Here is a 22,215-nt window from a genome sequence, read left to right on the forward strand (position 1 = left end):
AATGACAATAAAAAGAAGCTTAGACACACTCGGGCCATTTTTGTTCTCTTTTAGCCCTGTAACCTTTAAAACTCTTCTTAACTGTAATTTTAAGATGCTGTTTTGTCTATTATTTGGCTTTCAGTGGAAAGCATTTGACAAATGGCACATTCTCTGAGTACTGTCTTTGCTTGGCGCGTCTTGTAGTTGGAGATTACGACACACTCGATGGGCTTGTCCAGTGTGAATGAACTCATTTTTTATATATCTCAAATATCACATCACTTTTTGAGCTACTCTTCATGTAAAACTCAAAAATGACAAAGAAAATGACTGACAAAAATTGGGGAAAGCTGTTTGACATTCACTTTCCACCACTTTCTCACAGTTTTATGTGTATTTCTTTTACTTGTGGTAGTCCACTTGTAACTTTGTGGTTAATTTGGTGACACATTAACCATCAGGACACTCTGGCCCTTCAATAAAAGCCAAGCTTTACTTTTGAATATTACGGATTGTAATAAGTTGAGAAATATTTTCTGAATATCTGCAGAAATGAGATTAAAAAGGCTGTGCAGATCCCCATACAGAGGGCTCATACTATCTTTAAAGAGGGGTCGACACCCCTGGTTTGGAATGACTGTAGGTTTTCAAACCTTTTTTACCCAAGATCCACCAAAGGTCGAGGCAAAATGTCAAGGCTCATATTCATGTCACTAAAAAAATAGCCTCTATCTCTGCTGGTTCTGCTGTCAGATCAAGCCCCCTTTACTCTGCGTTGCTCTACCAGTTTATATAACTGGCATTCACCTCCTTATCAGACTGACCCTGGTTCCCTCATGCCTTTTTAGCTTGCTTGGCACCATTTTGGCAGTGTAAATTGCAGACTTTAAAAGTGTTTTAGCTTTTCAAAATGTTCTCCTCCTCATTATGAGTCATGGCCTCTGATGTGTACTTGCTAGGAAGACTGAAAAACACCAGGAATTAAATTCAGGTACCATTTAATACAGATTGCATCGGGAAACATGCAGCCATTGCAAGAGAAGTCTGACAAAAAATTTAAAGTACTATTTTTTATATACCTGCATGAACATAGCAAACCATTAGCTTTGTTATATTTTACTCATCTTGTCCATTCCATAGTGAGTTGTATACTATCTTAACAGTAGCGTAGAAGCTTTGACTAAGCACAGTCACATCTTATTAGTAGCAACAGAGTAGTTTTATTCAATACATGTTGTGTAGCTACAGTAAAAATATATTTTTCTTTGGGTAAACCAAGTACGTGAGTGCGCATGCGTACCGAGCGGAAACCGCTCGCTTTGGGCTCCCGTAGCGAGTCATCTTCTCCTCTGACAATCTTTGGCTGAGATACAACTTTTGGCGCCGAATATTCCAAGTTATTATTTTGCCCCTCTGCAGCGCGGGAGTTGGTGTTTTCGTGTGTGTGAATGTTGGAGTTTTGCTGCGATTTAAACGTTTATTTTAACCGGGTATCAGGTGAAGGAAGAGTTTAAAAACAACATGCAGCGGAGCATCGCGTAAGTGCAAGCCAAAGTTTGCAGTTAGCTTGGTGGAAATTAGCGCTAGCTTGACGATGCTTGTGTCTGTGCACTAGAAGAGTTAGCTGTGTAATGAGTGGTGATCAGGCGGGCGGGCGGGGGGTTATGTGTGACTTACAGGGGGTTACACTAAAAACAAAAAAACAAAAACATGTCCGTTTCGGTGTTAATCGGACTACCTGTAAGCTAGCTTTAGCATGTTTTTATCTGCGTCACTTGTTTGGAAAATAGGGTAGTTTTATCTCCAGCACAGACACAGACGATATCATAGCTATATAAGTATAAATGATCTTTAAAGGCAGGTTATTTTCCTGCCTTATAGAGGCTGTGATCAGTGGAGCCACATTGCTCTAACACTAGATAGCAAAGATGGTAATCTGTGATTCAGCAAGTTTCTAATTAACAGGCAAACCTTTTTCTGTATTATTGTAAAAGTGCGGTCTTATTACCGATTTTTATTACACTTTAATGCACTAAATACAGACACGTGTTGGTATAAACATGTATCAAGCCAGTGAATGCTTGTGTGGTCTTTTTACAGATCCTTCTTTCAGCCCAAGAGCAAGGACATTCAGAAGAAAGCTGCAGAGGAGCCTGTGAAAAAGTGAGTTAAGACTTATCTAGAGTCTGCTGCCTGGAATCACTGTTAATTTAGCTTTGACACTGGGGTGTTTTAAATCTCTCAGATCAATTGAATTAATCTAGACACAAATTATAGTTTGACTCCACATGTAAGCATGCCTGGTCTGTATATAGTTCAGGCAAAGAGTAGGTGTTACCTTATTTAACTAAAGCCTAAAACCTGGAAACAAAAGAGTTAAAAATCATGATCCTGGTGTCAGCTTTGATGTATATGTATGAAAATCCTGCACCTCTTTGTTTTCTTTAAGCTTTGAACATGCTCGTGCTACTTCTGTGAGGATAGATCAGTTTAAAACCTCAGGTTTACCTTACATAGTAATTGCTTGGCCCAAAAAGTCCCATCTTATTCAAAGAATGAAGATTCAGACTTTGCATAACGTGATCACGGTGCAGTCAGTTAAAACTTCTGCATTGGCGGCTGCTGCTGTAAAACCTCGACTGTTTAAACATTATACATTTTTGTTAAACCTTCAGAAAAACCCTTTTGTATATCTTTTCTAATTAGACTTTTGTTCGTTAGTTTTACTGTGGTTATTTACACCGGTTTCTCTTTGTTTCTCATCTTAATTCAAGCCACAGCTGAGTGTCTTTGATTTTTAATAGAGGTGCAAATGCACACCTATTTCTGGCACTTGTACTGGGAAAAGGACTGCAGAGCAAAAGTAATAACTGTTAGTGGTTTTTATTAATAGTTATTGTCTCAGATGTCTTGTTTTCATAATAGTTACATAGCCTGAACTTAGAAGAGTTGGCTTTTGTTTTAGTGGAGTTTAATGTACTCATTCGTAACATAGTCACTGCATCAAGGCCAATTTTGAACCCTTAAAACTTTTAATTGGGCTGCAAATTTCCTTATACTTGGACAAACAGGGCTATTTTAAGGAATAAACCACATAATAAAACTGTCATATTATCAGAAGGATGGAGATTTTTACTGCCTATAATACAGTTAAAATACCTGCATTTGTATTCAGGCAGAAGCATAAAGCGAGGTGGCTGATACGGCGCATACTGATACCATTTTCAAACATATTTTTGTGTTGAAAGCCCACCCACGCTAGGCGTATGTGCAGTTATCTTCGCTGCTGAGTGAAACGTTGTGTCCAGTTGTTCCTATCAAAAGATGAAGAGACGAGAACTTCAGTTTCTCATCTCCGAGCTGCTTTGGTGATAAAATGTTCATTATCTCTAGACTCTTTAATCTTTTAAGTACGTCTTAAAACTCACTTTAATTGACTTTCCTTTCTGTAATGATCGCCTCATCATTGCTTTGACCTCTTTTTACGAGTCTTACTTTGATTTTATAGGTTTTCTTTTTATGACAGATTTTACTGTTGACTTGATCCTGTAAAAATGCCTAATATCGCACCTTGTGGGTCAACATTACCACATGAATTAACCTTAAAGTGTTCTTTTATGCTTTTCCTTGTTTTCTGTTATTAATATACTGTTAAAATGGTGGCTGTTTATATCAAATACAATTAGAGTTTTGAATAATAAAGTCAGCGTTCATGTAAGTAGTTCCTGTAAACCGGCTCTTTAAGCCTTCTGTTTGTGATGGGCGATCAAGTCTCCTAAAGGTGGCCTTTTTAAATATTGCGAGTTTAAAACAGTTTAAAACTTAACAAGTTTAAATGAATTTGTCAATATTATATGAAGAAACAATGGCTTTATGTCCTAAATATCTACAGAGAGAAGATATTTTAGCTCAAGTTGAACAAGGGCTGCACTGTACTTTTATCTAATACTCTGTAAAGGTTTGTGTATTCAGTGTATCTTTAGCAGTCAGGCAGGTTATTAGTGCTTGTTTTTTAGCATAGCAAAAGACCAAGTCTGTTGAGGAAATTAGTGTAGCTTAAAAAAGAAGTATCACAGTTTCACATATCTGTAAACAATACACAAGTTAGCAAAAAATACTGCCCCCTGGTGGTCACAGCTTTAGTTAAACTTTGCAGAAGCTCATTGCAAAGTGTACCTTTAAAAATATATAAATAAATGTAAAAGGAGTGGGAGACCTGAAACAGCTTGTTTCAGACAGATGATGAGCTCCAAGGTCCAGGTGAAGCTAAACAAACGGGGTCGAGTGTAACCAATGACCCAATTGGTGCTATACTGCACCCCCCCCCCCCCCCCCCCCCAAAAAAAAAAAAAAGAAGATATATAGATATATATAGACATGCTGGCCTGTTTGGGTCAGTGATGGCATGTCCAGCGTTCAGCTGTAAAGCACACTGACTAAAATAAACCCTGAATGACGAATACTTATTTTTCTTTGTTTGTTTTTTTCAGTGTTTTCACATTAAAATGTAAATAAAAGTCATCAAACAAGCTGTTTGCACAGCTTCTCTCGCACAGCTGGTCCCCTCTCTCTTGGAAGCAGTTATTCCAGCAGCAGAGTCTTTATTAATTTTAAAGTTTTAGTTGCTGATTATTTTATGCATATAGATTATCTCTAACTATAATAAATAAAGTCTCTTTCTGTTTGTTTGTGAATTCTTTCTACACAAGCAGTAGTTAAGTATCCAGACTTCGTACACAGATGCATCTTAGGACCCTAAAGGTTTCCATCTATATCATATCCTATGTTGTCATCGTGATGTCTGGCAACCACCCACCAAAAATGCTTAATTGATCTATAACACTTTATAAAAGCATCATTTTAATTCTGTGATGGTGACATCTGATTTATCACAATACATATTATATCATGATGCTATGCAGGTTGCCTGGCAACCACCTAACAGTGGATTACAGTGACAGTAGAGCAGGGCATGCACCGTTTAATATAAAATTTATTTTGATTAAAAAAACCGGCCGTGTTAATGTAGATTCATTATTTATAAATAATAGGCTATATAATATGTTGACCTGTGAATCATGCAAAGCTACTCAAGTAAAAGCACAGAATAAAAAGTATTGAGATGGAAATAAGCCCAATAGGTCCCCTTTAGTGCTTTATTTAAAATTTGTGATATCTGTTGTGTGTTTCTGTGGTTTATCTCCAGGCCTGTCAAGAGTCCACTGAAGGTGCAGAACGGTGTTCAGGAAGCAGAGTCGCCCATCAAGAAGGTTGTGAAACGCTGCCGTCAAATCCTGGACAGCGATGATGACGAGGCGCCAGTCGTTAAAGAACAAGTTCCCAGCAAGGGACAAGGAGACAAAGAAGCTCCTGGTAAAACAGAAAAGGTAAAAGCGACATGTGGTTTTATAACTGGGACGTCAGAGTTCATTTAATCTGTTGCATTCAACACATCAGCTGCAATTTGTGAGTGACGTTTTCACCAATAAAAGACTGACAGATTGATGGGATGTCATGGTGCTAAAGAAAAAAGCAGGCATGCTTTGTAGAAACACTAAACAGTGTGTTACCCATCAAATGCTGAACGAGTGTAATGAAGTCTCTTAGGGCTCCTGTAGGCATATCAGTGCCTATTGTTGGTTTGGTTATGGGGAAAAACAATGCTACACAAAAGCCTAGTAATTGTATGGTGAATCACAATGTTGAATACATTTGTCAATAAGCCATGTAATGAAAAGACCTGATTATCAGCTTTGGCTGTCTTTCAGCCACCTGTTGTTTGATAAACACTTCACTTAACCAGCCTGTTTATTTTGTTTGTTGTATGTTAGCAATTATTCACTATTTGTTGATTGAGGGAAGTGATTATGATGATACATGATGTTTGTCAGGCTGCCCTCACCTCACATCCCTTTCATATGGGTGTAATTATTAATTTTTTGTGACAAGGTACTAATATATCCACTCTTGCACTCTTGGCAGTGGAGCAGCTCCCCCGCAGATAAATGCAGGGCAGCGACTAAAGATCACTTTCATCAGTAATTAATAATCTGATTTGTTATTAGTCTATAAAATGGTAAATGAAGTGTCAAAATACCTTAAGTAATCTTGTGATGCCAAATTGTTTGTTTGCTTGATAATAACTTGGTAAATAATACATTTTCTGCACTGTGCAGTATGGTATTGAACTACTTATTGTTAGGGTACATGAACATTAGAAATAGCCTGCAATGTTGGAGAAACAGCATGTTTTCTCAGGAAACCCTTCATGTGAACGCCACCTTTCCTTCTTAATTTGTAGTGATATGGTTTTATTTGAATCCAGATGTTTAACATCATTAGTTTGCTTGATTTAAATGTAGTTTTTGCTGTTCCAGGTCTTGATGGTCGATGCTTAATAATGATCCGGTTTGCCTTTCTACAGCTACCCCTTGCTGTGGCAGAAGCTGGCTGTTTGTGTTGCTCTTGGCTTTCTGTTTTGACTTCTTCGCTCTTTCCAACTATTATTATATTTTTTTTATGTTGTTGAGGCCAGTTGGTGGGAGATGTGACCAATTCAGTGAGCTGCTGGTGTCTTTATAAAGAAGGGAACCTTCAGCTGGGGAAAGGGGATGAAAATAGTTTAACAAATGATTTTTATTTTAATGTGATTGTTATGTGAAATTAAACACTGTTATTCACGTGTTTATGACTTTTTAACTGTTCAGACTGGTTAATGTTCAATATTGATCAGGTTTGCTTTTATCTGTTTGTATTGATTTCTTTGCTAACGTTCCAACTCCTTTTTAAGACTTCTATTTTTGAGTTTTTATTCTGAGGGAAGTTGGTGGGAGACCAATTCAGTCAGTCCATCTCCAGACTTAAAAATTCCCTCCTCCGTGATGTAAACTAGTTTTAAAGCATATCTCCAGTACCATTGTTACTTATAATGATTAGACAGTATTTATTCATGTAATTATTATTATTATTTTTTTGCTGTTGTCAAACGAATTGATGTTCAGTATTGATCAGGTTTGCTTTTATCTCTTGCTCTTAGCTTTCGTTTTCACCGTCTGTGCTATAATTATATTTATAAAACATATCTCTCCTTTGAATGTAATACAGAACATTTCCATAAAATAAGGAGTGGAAAATTTGAATCTCAACAGAAATCTCCATGTATTTCATTAATGTCAGTAACTATAGTATTTGCCTTTCTCTTATCTTTAATGACAGCAGCACTTAATCCAAAAAACTGATTACCTCAGCCTCGCTATCACCATTTCACAAGGACCTTATTGTCAAGTCAGGAGTGGTGCGTTGACAAAAAAGTGCACAGAAAACGTCATGCATAAAGGGCCATCTGAGGCAATAGAAAGTCAAGTGACTGGACCTGCAAAGTAAATGGGACTCTGAAGTTAAACCATTAGCATTGAGACTAAAGGATAATGCTATTGAAGCCAACAGGATGAGGAGGAGTTCAAATGAGAGCTGTAAATACATTTCTCTCACTTTTCTCCAACCTCTCTTTGTTCCTTTGCGCTATATCAAAGTGAAACTGAACCATACAGCTACAGCTGCCCTCAAATAGCATCAGTAAGCTTGTTCTCTATTTTTGATTGTCAGTGTTGTGAGGAGAATCCCCGCTGATGGGTGCTTTGTGACAGCATGAAGCAAAATTTTCACTGAAGTTTTTCATCTGTTTAAATTGCTGCAAACTCTGATTTCCTCTGTCAGCTTTACCTGGTATCTATTCACCTTGGTTCACCTCATTTCATAGAGTTTGTTTGAATGTAATGTACCCTATATAGACGAAGGTATTAGGTAGAGCAGGGCAATATGACCAAAAATATTTTATCACGATATACATTTGAAAATTTGCGATAACGACATAACTGACGATATAATTGACACTAGACAAAATACTTTACAACTCCACAACTTTATTAGTGCAAAAAACCCCATCAGTGTATTTTCACTTAAACAAGCAGCTGTTTTTTATGTGTGTTAAAGTTATATAAAAACATAACAGTGCAAATTCCTTGCTGACAGTTTAACCAAAAGGCATTTCCAGTGGAAATTGGCCGACATATCCTCAGCATAACCATGTATAATATCCACACAACTTAAAATGAGGTTATACACACACAATACGGTAATATTATGTCGAAGCACAGTACGTATCACTCCGCGAGGCGCCTGCCTACGATAGCCGTAATGCTCCGACAATCCATCAAGCAGTGCGGGTTCGTAGCTTAGCAAAGTCGTACTAAAACATTTGACAGATTTTCGCCGTGTACCACATAAAATCGTTTCGAGGTCAGTAAACACAACCAGAACTCATACATAAGGCACATAAGGGATTATAAGGGGCTCTGTCGATTTTCAGAAAAATCAATCAATCAATAAACTTTAATGTTACTGCCATAGATTCATCAGTACTTTTTTTTTTTTTTTTGAGAGGAGGGGGGAGGTCGATCTTTCACTGTGTTTGTTTTTTTTTTTCTTTCTTAACCTACCCCAACCATTTCACCTTGTTTCCCCCTACAAGATGTGATTTAGAGACCCTTCCATCCTCTGAGACTATTGCTAGACGGCCTTCTCTTGACAGGACTGTTGCTGGAGGGAGTCTTGTGTTCTTTATTTAGCTAATTCTGTTATCTGTGACTTTGCTTCTCTGTTTCTCAGAGAACAAAGCCTTTCGTATTGATCTTCTCTCAGTGCGCTCACTTTTCCTCGGCCCGATCGTGCTTTGGATTCAGCTGATCCAGTTTCCACAGCGGTCCATGCTGCCCTCTTGCAAACCTTCACTCTAGTCTTGATTTGGAGCCCTTAGAGCCTGTCTTGGATCAGAATAACCATTTTTACTTCTAAAACTTCTAATTCTCAAGCCATGCCTTCCATTATCACAGTGGTGTTTAAACCCCTTTTAGAGATTCACTTCTTACCATAAGTCTGGTGCCTTCTAAACATGTTGGCTTCATGTCTAAATGAGCACCTGTGTTAATTTTTATGAGCTACTAGGTCAAAATATTCTTCATCATAAAGATTTACAAAAGTCCTAAGATGGGTCCTAAAAAATCTTGAAGGATTTAAGGATACTTTTAAAGCATAGGTTATTGGTTGCCAAAACGTAGTTCAAAAATTAGAAACTGCATGTCTTCATCAAATTACTTTATTTCACATTCAATAAACAATTTCAGCAATAAAAAACTAAATAATACACAGTACTCGTATTCCTCAGCAAAACAGGCCACATTTTGGATGAGCCACACAAACAATCCACAGCGATCCAAATGATATTGTTGCAGACAGCTGGACAATTGTTGCTGTCACTTCCTTTTCATTTTCAGTAATATCTGTGGGTGATGGCGGCCATGCAAACAAACCATGATCTGCAGTCATTTTGCCTGTTCAAGCTGTTGTTCATGCCGCCTCTTGTCATAATGCTTACCATCACTCGTGCTTGTGTCTTTCAGAAGGATGATGCGTTTAAAGCCGTTCCCACCCCCCTGTCTCCACCATCGACCCCAGCCACGCCTGTAACCCCGACCACCCCTGCCACTCCAGCCACCTCTGCTTCACCGGGGACCCCCAGCACTCCCAATTCCGTCTCCCCCACTGGGATCTTCAAACGCAAGACTGGTCAGCATCTGAACAGATTTTTATTAACTTTGTCTTAATTAAGCTGTTTCAGAATTGTGCTTTTCAGCTCATTTTCCAAACTTGCACCATTTTGAACTTTGACACCAGCAGAGGATTAATAGCTTTCCTGCCTCGAGCTGTTTTATTTGATTACTTGTTAGCAGGCGCCTAATGGCTCCAAATACTCATTATTTCACAATGAGGGAGAAAACAGGAAATTTATCTCGAACTGAATGCATAAGAAGTTTGTTCACCAGAAGCGGCGAAGTTCATTTTTCACCCTTTTCTTTCATTTGTCTTTCCACACTCTGGACTGCCTTAGATTGACAACCACAAGACTAGACCGTGATTGCGCTATCATTAATCATCATCTGCTGCACCATGAGTACACCCTCCTGGAGCCTATATCATTATTTTTCTGCACGTCTTTGCACTGTGATAATAATATTATTACTGCTATGTTGTCTTAGCAGTGCATCGTTTGTGCTGACTGGGAGTTAATCGAACCAGCAGAGCATGTCGTCCTATTATTGCAGCTGATTGTCAGTGTTTATTTGGGTGCTTTCTTGGGTTTGCAAGCTTTAGAAACTTTGGGCTTTTTAAAAAAAAAAACAGCATAAACATATGTAGTGATCATTATTTTATAGCCGCAGTTGGTACACAGCAGCTTGAATGTTTCACATCTGCAAGATAAAACTGAAAGAGAGCTGCTGTTTCTTGTTTGTAAATTCTTAATCAGATGATGTGTAAATATCTGCATTTAAAATGAAACAGAATGGCCTAGTTATTTATTTTTTTTACATGGCTCTTTGTCGTTGCTGTCTTTCCCATATAACACCAGATACGTTGGAGTTTGAACAGAGAATTTAAGCTGCTTAGAGTTTTCTAGCATTCCAGCTTTGTCTTCATTTGAGAAGCACCTCCTCTCCCACTTTGTTTCCTTCATCCTAGTTTTTGCAGCAGTAAAAGTGTCTCGTTCTCTTCTCATCGTCCCGTTCTCTTTGTCTTTGATGACTGCAGTGTTTGCTTTCACCAGTGGTGCGTTGCCACAATAAGAGCCCCGCCACCATCACTGCTGGAGAAAACATCACATTAAAGTAACTCCCTAATTCGACCAGAAATTGCATTCTTAATGTCCTGGGTTAATGCTTTCATTATAATATCCAGAAGAAAAACATCAGCACTGCTACCTGTGCTAGAACCTCTAACAAGGGCCAAAACAGAGGCGGATGTGTTACCAAAACTGAAATTGCCCTCGAGCACCACTGCTGCATAAAATTGCAGGGTAATTTACACTGGGACCATAAGCTGCTGTGCTGCATAATATTCTTCAGGATGGAATTAGTGTTTTCATTAGCAAAGTATGTATCTATGATTCTCTCTCCCTTTTTTTTCTCCTTCTTCTTCTTGCCCTACATCTGCAGCAAGAGAGCAGACTCATCCTGTTTTCATCTCCTTATTCTCTTACTGTTTGATCCCGGCATGATTTCAGCTGGGATGCCTCCCACTTTTTTTTCCTTTCTTTTTTTAAATCATGTTCTTTTAATGTAATGTCTGTCCTGATATGTGCAGCAAGGAAGATGTTCCCTAAGAGGAAGCTCAACGAGAGTGGGAGTGGCAGTGACAGTCAGAAAGAAGAGGCAGAGGTCAAGGAGGAGCAGGGTCAGCAAAACAAACGGCCACGTGTGGAGACCAGTGCCAGCGGTGAAGGTATGCTTTCGCTTCTGCTGCGAGTCTGATAACCAAGTTTGGCTCCTGTACAGGTTTGGAAAGTCCACGTGGGAGGGGAAGTTGCACAGACACATCGGCTATAAGGGAGAAAAAAATCAGCATGCTATATTAACAAACTCGCACATTATCATTACTAAAATGCAGTTTTGGAAACTCTCAATTGCATCCTGACTAAACACATAAACAATACTTTTTGTTTAGCAGTGTCACACTACCAAACAGCTTATTTTCTTGCTGTACATGGTCTCATCCAGCCATTTGTTTCCAGAAATTTTATGGCCGATTGGGTTGCAATAATAAAGAGCAACAACTTGGATAATTAATTAGATATTAATCACCAGGCAAACACTTTTCAGTTCCAGCTCCGCAAATAAGTGTTTCCTCTTTATTGAATCATGAATTTGAAAGATTTGAAGTGAAAGATTGAACATTTTCATTGCTGTCTCTGCTGTCACAGGGCTCTGGTAAATTGTGGCATGTGTTTTGTTTCATCATGGCCTTTTTCTCTGAGCTTAACGATGAGTGGAGGAAAACAAAAAAAATGTAGCCTATTGAATCAAACAAAGTAATGTCTAGTTGTAGTCCTATAGATGTATGTTGTTCAGAGAATTCTGGTACAGTGACGAAGTGACAATTTCTGATACTGACAGATAATCTCAAACAATGCAGAAGTGTATTTCCTTTAGTTTTGACTTGTGGTTGAGGACAAAAGCGAGTCACACCCCACAGGATCCCACACAGTTTATGGATGTCCACTTCTATCCGGGCCAGCTAATGTTAGTTCATAACTTAATGCTCAATTCTCTTCTGCAAATAAAGGGCTAAAGAAAAATAGTGAAACAGCCTTCGTGCTAAAACTGGATTACATAGGAGCGTATATGTTCATCTTTCATGTACAGACTACTGCGAGCATGTTAAACTCATTTTACAGCTCCACTAGTTGTAGTTTAACTACACATTTAATCCCTGAGATATCTCAGTATAACAAAAAGAAGTGCAATTTCAACTGTATGTCTCAGTTTTGAGAAATGCTTATGAAGCATATGAAAGAAATCTGTCAGCACATCTCTTTGGATTCAAATAAATAAGAAATTAAGAAGATTATGTAAGAAATTAATATTTCAAATGACAGAAAATGTTTTGGTAGCTCATTGTCCAGACTGTCCCGTGATTATAAAACAGAAACTTTTTGTTAATTTACAGAAAATGTCCTTTTTGTTCAACTGCATAGTGACTTTACTATAGAAATGTATGTTTTTTTTTAGATGATGAAAAAAAGGAACTTGTTGCCATTTAATTGTTAATTTATTACTTTACTGTATTACAGAGATGTATTACGAATGACCATGAGGGAAGTCTTTATCAATAAAAAAATAAAAGTTGAAAAACTTTTGAAAATATAATTAAAAATAAAAAAATTATGCCCTCCTTTACCTTTCCTTATTCGGTGGGCCGATTCTGGCCCCTGAGCCTTATGTTTGACAGTCCTAATCTACTGTTATAGTGAAGTGCAAATGGAGAGAAAGGCAACAAAAACAGCCTGAGATTCAAAGGATTGAGGATAAAGGGTAATGATTTCAGTCTGTTACTGCAACTGTAGGAGCTCTGCACTGTGATAAAGCAAAGTTCATTTTTACCATCTGTGAGATGCAAACTGAGAAATTCACCATCCACGGAGCCTGTTTGGCTTTGTTTAATCGGTTTGTCTAAGTTTTGACACAGACGCTCAATAAAGGCAGAATTATGAAGAAAATGGAGCAGCCCAAGAGTGTAGCAGCCTCCACCAGGGCTGAAAATTCACTCCAAAACGTGCATAAATTGATATTAGTCTGTGATATTTTCTTGAGAAGATGAAGGCTATTCAAACACGATGCAATGTCCAGTTTTGCCCTGTCTCACAATTATAAGCAGTCCTTCTAAATGGCCCTGAGTTCAGATCTAATTAATCCTTAGATGTGCTAAATCCAGCTTCTCACAAGATTTTTAAGTGAGTCTGTCCGTTACCTTTTTGAGTAGTCCTCCTAACACACGAGCAAACAAACTGAACCAATCACATCACCAGAGCTAAAAGGTTAGAAACAGTCTCAGAGCGGTTCATTCCACATGTGTTCTCACTACTGCAAATACTCTATTTGGTCTAGGTTAGGTTGCTGCATAGGTAGAGCATCTTGTACTTTCTCAGCGTGAATCCACATGTGGTCAGTCACACATCACATGCAGTTTAAATCTGGGAAATGGCAGGTTAAAGGCTCGTATTGGACAATTGAGAAAGAGCTAAACAAGGTTAAAGCTGAAGTGTGTTTGAAAACCACTTTAGTGTGTTTGGGGGAAAAAAACAAAACCAAATTGACAGCAGCTCAGCCTGGTGCCCCCCCCCCACTCTTTTTTTTCCACAGACAGGGAAATGGCTCTCCTTCTCTTTCTAAAGTTGTCTAGTAAAGTACCAGCTGTGACTACTGGGTTTAGCGGTCCATTCCACCACTTACTTTAACGTTTGAATGAGAAAATTAAAGTTTCATGCCGCCCTCCTTACCCAGCCAGTATCATGACCCCAGCTCTGACTGCTGGGAGTCGGTGCTACAAGTTTGTCAATAGTAATTTCTCTTAGCTGCCTTCTTCAGGTGAAAATGAAACCTCAGAAATAAAACCTGCGGCATTTACTGAAAGAGGCTCTTACGTCTTCAAACATGGGCTCACAAAAAAACTGGGTTGCCCTCAGTAAACCTGCTGGCATTTTTCTCTTCAATGACTCCACTCCCTTTCTGTCTTGCCCCTGTGTAGGTAACGCAGATGAACCCATGGAGGAGGACACAAAGGAAGAAAGGGGGGAAAAGGCAGCAACCGAGGCTAACAACCCAGGGGACGAGGAGGTGGAGAACAAGAGCAAAGAGGAAGAAACTGTAGAAAAAGAGGAGCAGGTGGAGAAAAAGAGCCCTGATGAGAAGGAGGAGAAAGCTGAGGAGGCGGAAAAGAAAAATGAAGCAAAGCCGAAGACAGATGATGATGATGAGAAAGGGCCTGCTGTAGCCAAAATGGAGGTGGTTGAAAAGGACACGCGAGGCACAGAAGAGAGCCCGAAAAGTCAAACGGTGAAAAGGCAGAAAGAAGCAAAAGAGCAGAAAGATAAGGAGCCGACCAGGAAAGCCCCCATCAGCAGTTTCTTTGGTGAGAAGGAATTTGCATAGTTCTTTGCTTGCATAAAAAAACAGCATGTGAATGTACTGTGCTTTTATCAGTTTGGAGAACAAGGTAAAATAAGTCTCCACTTCAACCCCTGCATCACCCTCACCTTGTCTTTTATTTATTTCCTTCAATAGCTCCCAGAAAAGCAGCAGTGAAGACGGAGAAGCCGGAGAAGAATGAGGGGGAAAAAAAGACGAGTCCAGAGAGGAAGAGGTCAGAGGAGGAGAGTAAAGACACGAAAGGGTAAGACAGTCGCAACAGGAGGTTACAGATAGCTCAGGCTTGATAAGCCTGCCACCTTGCTTGCCTGTTTGTTATCTTGCTGGAACACTAAACTTATCCAGATGTTGGCCTGTTCAGCTGAGCTTCACCCCTGACCCCTTCTTACTAAAGTGTAAACTGTACGTGCATGTGGGGAAAAGAAGGAGGATCAAAATTTAGTGACAAGGTGTAGAAGAGCAGACGGAGAGCAGCTATTGAGAATTATTTCCATTATATTCTTCAGTGACTACCTAATCATTTTATTATGTTGATTGATGGTAGCTGCCAGAGAGGTTATATTTTATTGATTCAAACTAGGCACTCACACTGCAAAGAAACACTGAATTCAGTTCCTTTATCAGTTTTGTAAAGATATAGTAAAATGCATGGTTACTTTGAGCTTTGAAAGAATAAATGTAGAGAAAAGATGGCTGTGAAGGCACAGCTGGGTGGGTGGATGAGAAATACTGTCTGCTTTTGAGCAGTCTCTATCAAGACTTGTAGCCAAAACAGGTGAAATGATGCTGTCATTACATTTTGTTGGCGTTAACTAATAGGGATCTGCAGTAAATGCGAAAAATCCAATAGTATATGACATTGATACCTTAAAAAGTGAATGAAACCAAGGTTATCTCTTGCACTCATCACTACAGCGATGTGCTTGTTTTGTTTAGGAATGTTCCTGATGATTAAGATAACTATCATATCTGATATCATATCTCACAGTACAATAATATTGAATGGGTTGCATTGTTGTATTTTGTCATGTTTCTCAGGTCTTTGTCTGAATTTCTACGAACATTATTGCTAAGGATTGTCTTATTGCATTGGAGTCACACTGGGTTAAATATGTACACTTGGGTTTTAAGGGGTATTTATTATTTTCTTCTTTTTTTTGGGTTGTATGGAAGCCCCAAACGCAATTTCATTGTTCTTGACAATGACAATAAATAAATAAATACTAAATTACGCGAGAGGAAAAAAAAGGAAAACAGCGATTGACTGGGTGATTATTCTAGTCCTAAAAATAACAAACAAATAAAAAGAGTAATAGGATTAGCAAAATAGATTAAAATCTGTCAGTGTATATTTATAAATGAATACGCTTTCTATTCTACAGATTTCTATTCAAGGCTCAGGAGGCGTTGATGAGTGGGCGTTATCAAGCTTTTTCTTTAAATACGTATAAATGTTTTATCTAAGTAGTCCCAATTATTTAAAACAGTTGCTGTCGTGTTGAGCCATTTTCAGTCTGTGAAATGCTGACTTATATAAATTTGCTAGTGAATATTAATACCAGCACTGTTGTTTCATTACACTACAGTTGTACCTTTTAGTCTACAGTTGAAAAACATGCTTAGGAGTGCACCACCTCGTCAATATTAAACGGGCTGTGTCATCAGGTTCTGCTGTCCTCTTTCCTCTTCCTTCCTGATTTAAAGAGACTCGCTCGCTGTGAAGAGGAGGAGGGCCTGGCTGGTTGCAGCTACTTGGTCTCAACTATAATTATGCAGAGCTCTTCAGTGTAGAGCACACAAGTGTTGGGGGTGAAGAGGGGAGCAGATTTTGTTGCACACACGGATAACGAACACTATCATCATCATCGCAAATAAACTGTAGTCCAGAGTCTGTTAGTCAGCTGCGACGTGTGTGTGTGTGTGTGTGCCCCTCCTTCATGTAAACAGACAGTGATACACAGTGCAAAAGAGAAGCAAAACTCATCATTGAGACTGGGCTTAAATGGGGTTCCTAATGCAGTGTGTGCTCTGCATTATTTAACGTAATTTCTTCCTGATGTTCCATTACCAGAACTATAACTGTTCTCCAGTGACTGCCTTTCTCTTATTTTCTGTCTATTCCTCTTGTTTCTATATATTCCTTGTGATTCTATATATATTTCACCTGTTTATTTATTACTGCTGTCTTACTATTTATATTTTATACCTGGTGTGGAGCACCCATAATTTCATTGTACATGTACAATGACAATAAAGGGCTATTCTATTCTATCCTACAAAGAATGTGATTTATTAGCCAGCAATACTCCATGCGTCCTTACCAAAGCCCATAAAGCTGGTGAGCAGTCAGTAAGGTGGACTCAAAGCAGCCTTTTACATTTCTGACTCAATACCGATGCCTTTGATTTTGGGATCTGCCCATTCTGATTTCTGATCCAGTGTCAGTGTTGAATAATAAGCACTGTCAGGAGTTAAGAGAGCAGAAATCTTTCTTTATGTGTAAAACAGCATCAGGCGAGACTGGAACATTGTTTTCTTATTTTTGTGAAATGAAATGTGACAAATAAACATACCCAAGATACATATTTACCAAACCGCTATCTTGTATAGTGTAATAATACATGACAACAGGACCAACGCAGGCGTTAGTTTAATTTATTTGCCTTTGTTTCATTTCAGCTCGGTGTGAGAGTCATTAGGCTGCTCCATACTGCTATTATTTACAACTTTTACAGTTGTGCTAATTTCTCCTTTTCCTGCACCACCTACAATGAGCAAACACCGTATATGATGATTGTTGTATTCTCAGCTCAGGCATGCACTCCCTGCTGCTGGAAACCAATCGGTTTCTCTTTATTATGATTGCTTTTGCAATTATTCAGTCTCCCTTACAGAAAGCAATGCATTTACCACATGTAAATAAGCCAGCTTGTCATTTTGAGGTCATGTTAACTATTCAAGATCCAAACTATTTTTGGCTGTGGAAAGCAGGGAATGCATTTTTCATCTTCCTAACTATTTATTTTTTTATCACTACCTTGTGTGTGACACTCTGGGAATGACAGGTATTGCACACAAAAGAAAGTTCACAGCGTTAGTTTATCTCTGTGTAATGAATTCAGACAATGATATTTTGTTTGAGGAAAAGAAACTCAACATCTTGTATGTTACTGCAGTAAAAGAGAGACGGTTTAAACTTGTAAACCATCCCAGTAGTTTGGTTTTTGGAAGCAATAACTGCTGACAATGGAAACACTTTTCTATTTAATATGCAGAACTTTTTCTGGGTTTTTTAAATATCTACTTGCACGTTCAGTTCGGATAAACTTTGCAATAGTTCAGCTTCTTTCTTTGTGAGCTAACCAGAAAAACTACTAGAATATCTTCCAAAATATTCTTCACATTTTTAAAGTGTTTCATTGTTATGATAATTGTGTGCGTGACTCTCTGCCTACAAAGGAATCTGAGTTGGCACCAGTGACTGCAACAGCTGTTGCCGTCATTTAGTTGGACACAAATGTGCTCTTTCATTTTATCTTTTAAAATTTGTGTTATTTCCTCAGTGAGGCAACCTCAGGACAAACAAACTATGATCCATCGAGACCAAACTATCATCCCGTGGACAACGCTTGTTGGAAACAGGGCCAGAAGTAAGTCACCTATCTGCTGCAAAAATAGGAACCCAAATTCTCTGATTGAATGTCTTGATTGAAATTCATATGCATCTTTAACTGTTTCCAGCGTGCATCAGTTACTGGCACCTCTCAGACATATTTTATCACTGCTTCTGTATACTGCTTTTCCCTGTTTCCAGATGTCTCCAAAATAATATAATTTCTTCACAGGGTGGATAGCCTCTCTATCCACCCACCAAATCCAGTCGCTTGGACATCAGACAGTAAAATATAAAGAAGAAAGACAGAAGGAGGAGGGGAGCATGTGGGATGATCAACTAGCTTTGCATAAGGCAGAAATTATGAGAATTTTATGTGAAGGATCATTGGGAAAAACAGCCGTTATTTTAACTAGGCAGCTGCCTATTTTTTCCCTTTACTGGAGAATTTGTGTAATCCTAAAGTAAATACAGAAATCACAGCCTGCCTATGTGCCTAGACCTATTTAAACAAGATGCCCTGAGATTGATTATCATGAATTATGCCAAGCAGGGTAATAATAAAGCTTGGGAGTGCAATGTGGACAGGAACTATAGTCGAATGTCCACCTGTCTCTTTCTCTGCTGATTATTTGCTTTTACTCTCCACTTCTGGCTGTCAAATAAAAGACAAAGCTAATCTACTCACTAAACAGGCAAGATTTGGGATGCAACGTTTTCACTCAACAGCGATTAGAGTCATCACACTGTTGGTGGGGTTGTTGTTTTTTTTCTCCCTTCTTCCCTCTGAGCCAAATTGAAGCGAACACCAGCCTGTTTGTTTTTTTGTGAAGATCTGCGAGTTATTTATAAGGGGAAAAAACTGAAGGAATGAAAACCTTCAGGCCAGGGAAGTGCTCTGACTTAGTAATGGGTAATCACAGGGAAATCATGGAATTTTATATCAAGGTCACGCTGTAAGGCATGCTGCTTATGTGCTCGGCTTATTCTCGGATCGACTCCTGTACAGATTGTTTTAACCTGCTTTAAGCCGTGCGCAGGTGAAGTCTGCTGCTTCTTAAAGCTAAATATCAGCCTCTGAATTAAATTGTGTTCTTTTCTGAAATTGAATAAACAGTTTGAGTGTCAGAGCTTCGCAGTAAGGATTAAAAACACATTAGGATATAGTAGCTTTATATCCAGAATATATGCAAAAAATTATAAAGATAAAATTATATATATATATATTTTTTAAATTGCACTTCCCACCATATTTCTCTGTCAAACTAATTGTAACGACACACTTTTCTCCACATGCCGTTGTCACCTTCGCCCTCCTTGCTGTCATTTTTGTGCGGTTTTTGATAACCTTGAATCAAAGCTTATTCTACTGTTGCATTAATTGCTAGTCGCTCTGAATAGCCGAGTCAGCTCAGCGCCGCGAGTGTGAAAATCTGTCCGTGTTGATGCTTTGCCTGCTAACTACGTGTTCATCACTCTCCAGAGTGCCCTACTTGGCAGTGGCTCGCACCTTTGAGAGGATTGAAGAGGACTCTGGCAGGTAAGACCTCCCAATGGGGGACATTTTTCTTTTAAATGCCAGAATGAGTTGAACATCATTAGTAAGAAAATGATTGCAAGTCTTTCAAAGCACACACACGTATTGCAGAGTTTCTCTTTTTTTTCATAAAAATACCATTCAGGTTTCCTGCTGGGAATTTCTGGAACTAAATTAGTTAAGTGCTTGCCAGTCAGGAAAAGTGAAAAAATTTGAATAATTCACTGGTTGTGTTGGGAACATGAAGAAATTTTAAAATGGGTCACCTTCTAGGATTGCTCAAATATATTGTAATGTGGAGTTATTATGCTCACTTCCAGCTGCATATTTTTATTCTTATGTTTTACTAAAGTAGTTAAAATAATCCTTATTTGCCTCATAACGAGCTGCGGTGCTGCTCCTCAGTTTGCGCTGTCTAAAACGAGCATTTTAGCCCCTCTCTTAAAGGCCACCCTTCATTTAAGCCTCGTTTCTTTTAATTGGCGGATTCTTGTAAACAGAAGGTTTGAACAGCAGGTTAGCAGCTTATGTGCTCATGCCTGATGTGAGCATATTGGCCGTCATACAAGAGTGGGGTAAAAACAGTCTCAGTTTTTAGACGTCAGGCTGCTCAGAGGGGTGGTCGCGTTTAATATGAAAGCCAGTATTGTAACTATACCTGACAGAATATAAGTCTACGTTTCCCCACCTTAGTTTCCATCTTTTGTTTTGTAAACCTGGGTTGGTGTAAACCAGCTAAAACAAAAAAAAACCCAACAAGAAATTTCATGTTATTTTTAGAAATCCTACATTTTAAATAATGGTTTGTAACCTTTGTATCTTGCTAGTTGAAAACATTTTTATCTTTGAAGGATATTGAATGACATATTATTATCTGAAACTGATGTATAGTGTTTCATAAGTGAACTCTTCATCTGCCTCCCAAGCCCCTATTTCCGATTAAAACCTGCAGACTAATCTCATTTCCCACCTACCAGTATTTACGGGATGGCCTTAAAATTCGTTTAACTCGTCTTCCCTGTCTAACAGCAATCCTGTTGTCATTTCCTAGGCTGAGAAACATCGAGACACTGTCAAACCTGTTTCGCTCTGTGCTGCTGCTCTCCCCAGGTAAATGCTATTTTATCTCTGCCATAATGCATGCTGATGTAGCTATACAGGCAGCTGGCTGCCAGCCGCTCTATCAAGGAGATGATGTTGACGCCAGTTTGCACACAAAAGTGGGAGGACGTTGGCCGATGTGTGTATGAGAATGTGGGAATCTGATGGTGTTTGTGTGTGTTGTTCTGCCTGTGTTTCATTGTGTATATAATAGTGTTTGTGTCAGGCCTCAGCAATACAGTCATACAGCAATACAAAAGCTGCAGGCATTAAATGAGCTGAGGTAGCTAATTAGCCTACTGTTATGCTGACTGCTTTTGTCCAAATAGAAACAATTCAATGAGCTCAGATGGGGAAAAGTTTGCGATTACATGCAATCTTTTTATGACACTAGCAATTGAATGCCGTAGGTTGGTGAAAATCACAAATTTGTTGCTGTCTGTGTACAAAGAAATTTATATTTAGAGTCCACCCAGAGCCTCAGAAATTTAAAACAAAAATTCAGAAATTCCTCACCACATAGAGATGCTTTAAGAATGTAGGGATATAACCAGCGTACAACTAGTTGGCAACCAGTTGAGTCAAGCTCCTTACTGAAGGAGTTGGGCTGACTGGCACAAGCTCAGATTCATTGGAATATATTGGCAATTTATCTGCATTTATAAATTGGGATCGCAGTTATTTGCAAACATTTACCAGTTTGTCTGTGAGCGATTGCCGTCAGTCTGTGTCGGACTACAGTTGTTTGGAAACAGGTGGCCTCTGACCAGGCAAGCAATTGCAATTGAAAGTGGTTTGCTAGAAGTTAGTCACTGCAACTATTAGGAATTGGTTAAATTTAAACTGCAAAAGAGAGATTCATAGATAAATAGAGAGAGAGAAATATAGATAGATATAGAAATATGAATAGATAGATACATAGATATTTTTACTTTAGTGTGACTGAGCCATTAGTGGTTATGGTAGGCGTAATTAGTCATACTTGTATGCCAGGGTTTTTTTGGCTATGAATGAGCCTTTATGATTACATAAAGTAAAAGCAGTGAGTCTCTGCACTTTCCTTTTATTTTTGACCATTTGGTAAACAAGAAATTCCTGTATGCTGAAAAAAACCTGTTAAATGTGATTCAGTGGTGTAGCCTGAAAGCATCTCTCTCTCTTTTCTCTCATCCATTATGTGTGTGTAGAGCTAGATCTGCAGTATGTAGCTCTGCTGTTGTCTGTCCCAGAAAAGTAGGGTTACAACTGGTGGAGTGCACTATATTAACCCCGTAAGCCCTAAGCTGTTGTTTTAAACTTCTACCTGGAAATTTTATCCTTTTTTTGCCAAATTAAATCAGTAAAAGCCACAAAGATATTAAAAAATTCATGACTTTTGGCCTTTGTGGGCGAAACACATTTCAGAGAACTTTGGCTTGTTCTGTCAAGAATGACTTAAAAAACTC

The 22,215-nt window shown here is 38.6% G+C and overlaps 1 protein-coding gene across 1 annotated transcript in view; it reads left to right on the top strand.

Annotated features, from left to right (window-relative positions):
- The first annotated feature begins 1,380 nt into the window (after nt 1-1,380).
- The window catches only part of lig1 (ligase I, DNA, ATP-dependent), a 64,510-nt gene continuing 43,675 nt past the window's right edge, over nt 1,381-22,215 (top strand). The window contains exons 1-10 of the mRNA XM_085377785.1: nt 1,381-1,520; nt 2,083-2,145; nt 5,189-5,369; nt 9,441-9,606; nt 11,179-11,316; nt 14,119-14,502; nt 14,655-14,763; nt 18,083-18,169; nt 19,616-19,672; nt 20,721-20,779. Coding sequence (XP_085233911.1) covers nt 1,504-1,520; nt 2,083-2,145; nt 5,189-5,369; nt 9,441-9,606; nt 11,179-11,316; nt 14,119-14,502; nt 14,655-14,763; nt 18,083-18,169; nt 19,616-19,672; nt 20,721-20,779 — 1,261 coding nt within the window. The 5' untranslated portion in view covers nt 1,381-1,503. The remainder of the gene's footprint in view (nt 1,521-2,082; nt 2,146-5,188; nt 5,370-9,440; nt 9,607-11,178; nt 11,317-14,118; nt 14,503-14,654; nt 14,764-18,082; nt 18,170-19,615; nt 19,673-20,720; nt 20,780-22,215) is intronic.

This window comes from Diplotaxodon limnothrissa, linkage group LG18 (assembly GCF_057381915.1).
Source record: "Diplotaxodon limnothrissa isolate DT_005_m linkage group LG18, D_limnothrissa_male_GT1.1, whole genome shotgun sequence".
Lineage (NCBI taxonomy): Eukaryota > Metazoa > Chordata > Actinopteri > Cichliformes > Cichlidae > Diplotaxodon > Diplotaxodon limnothrissa.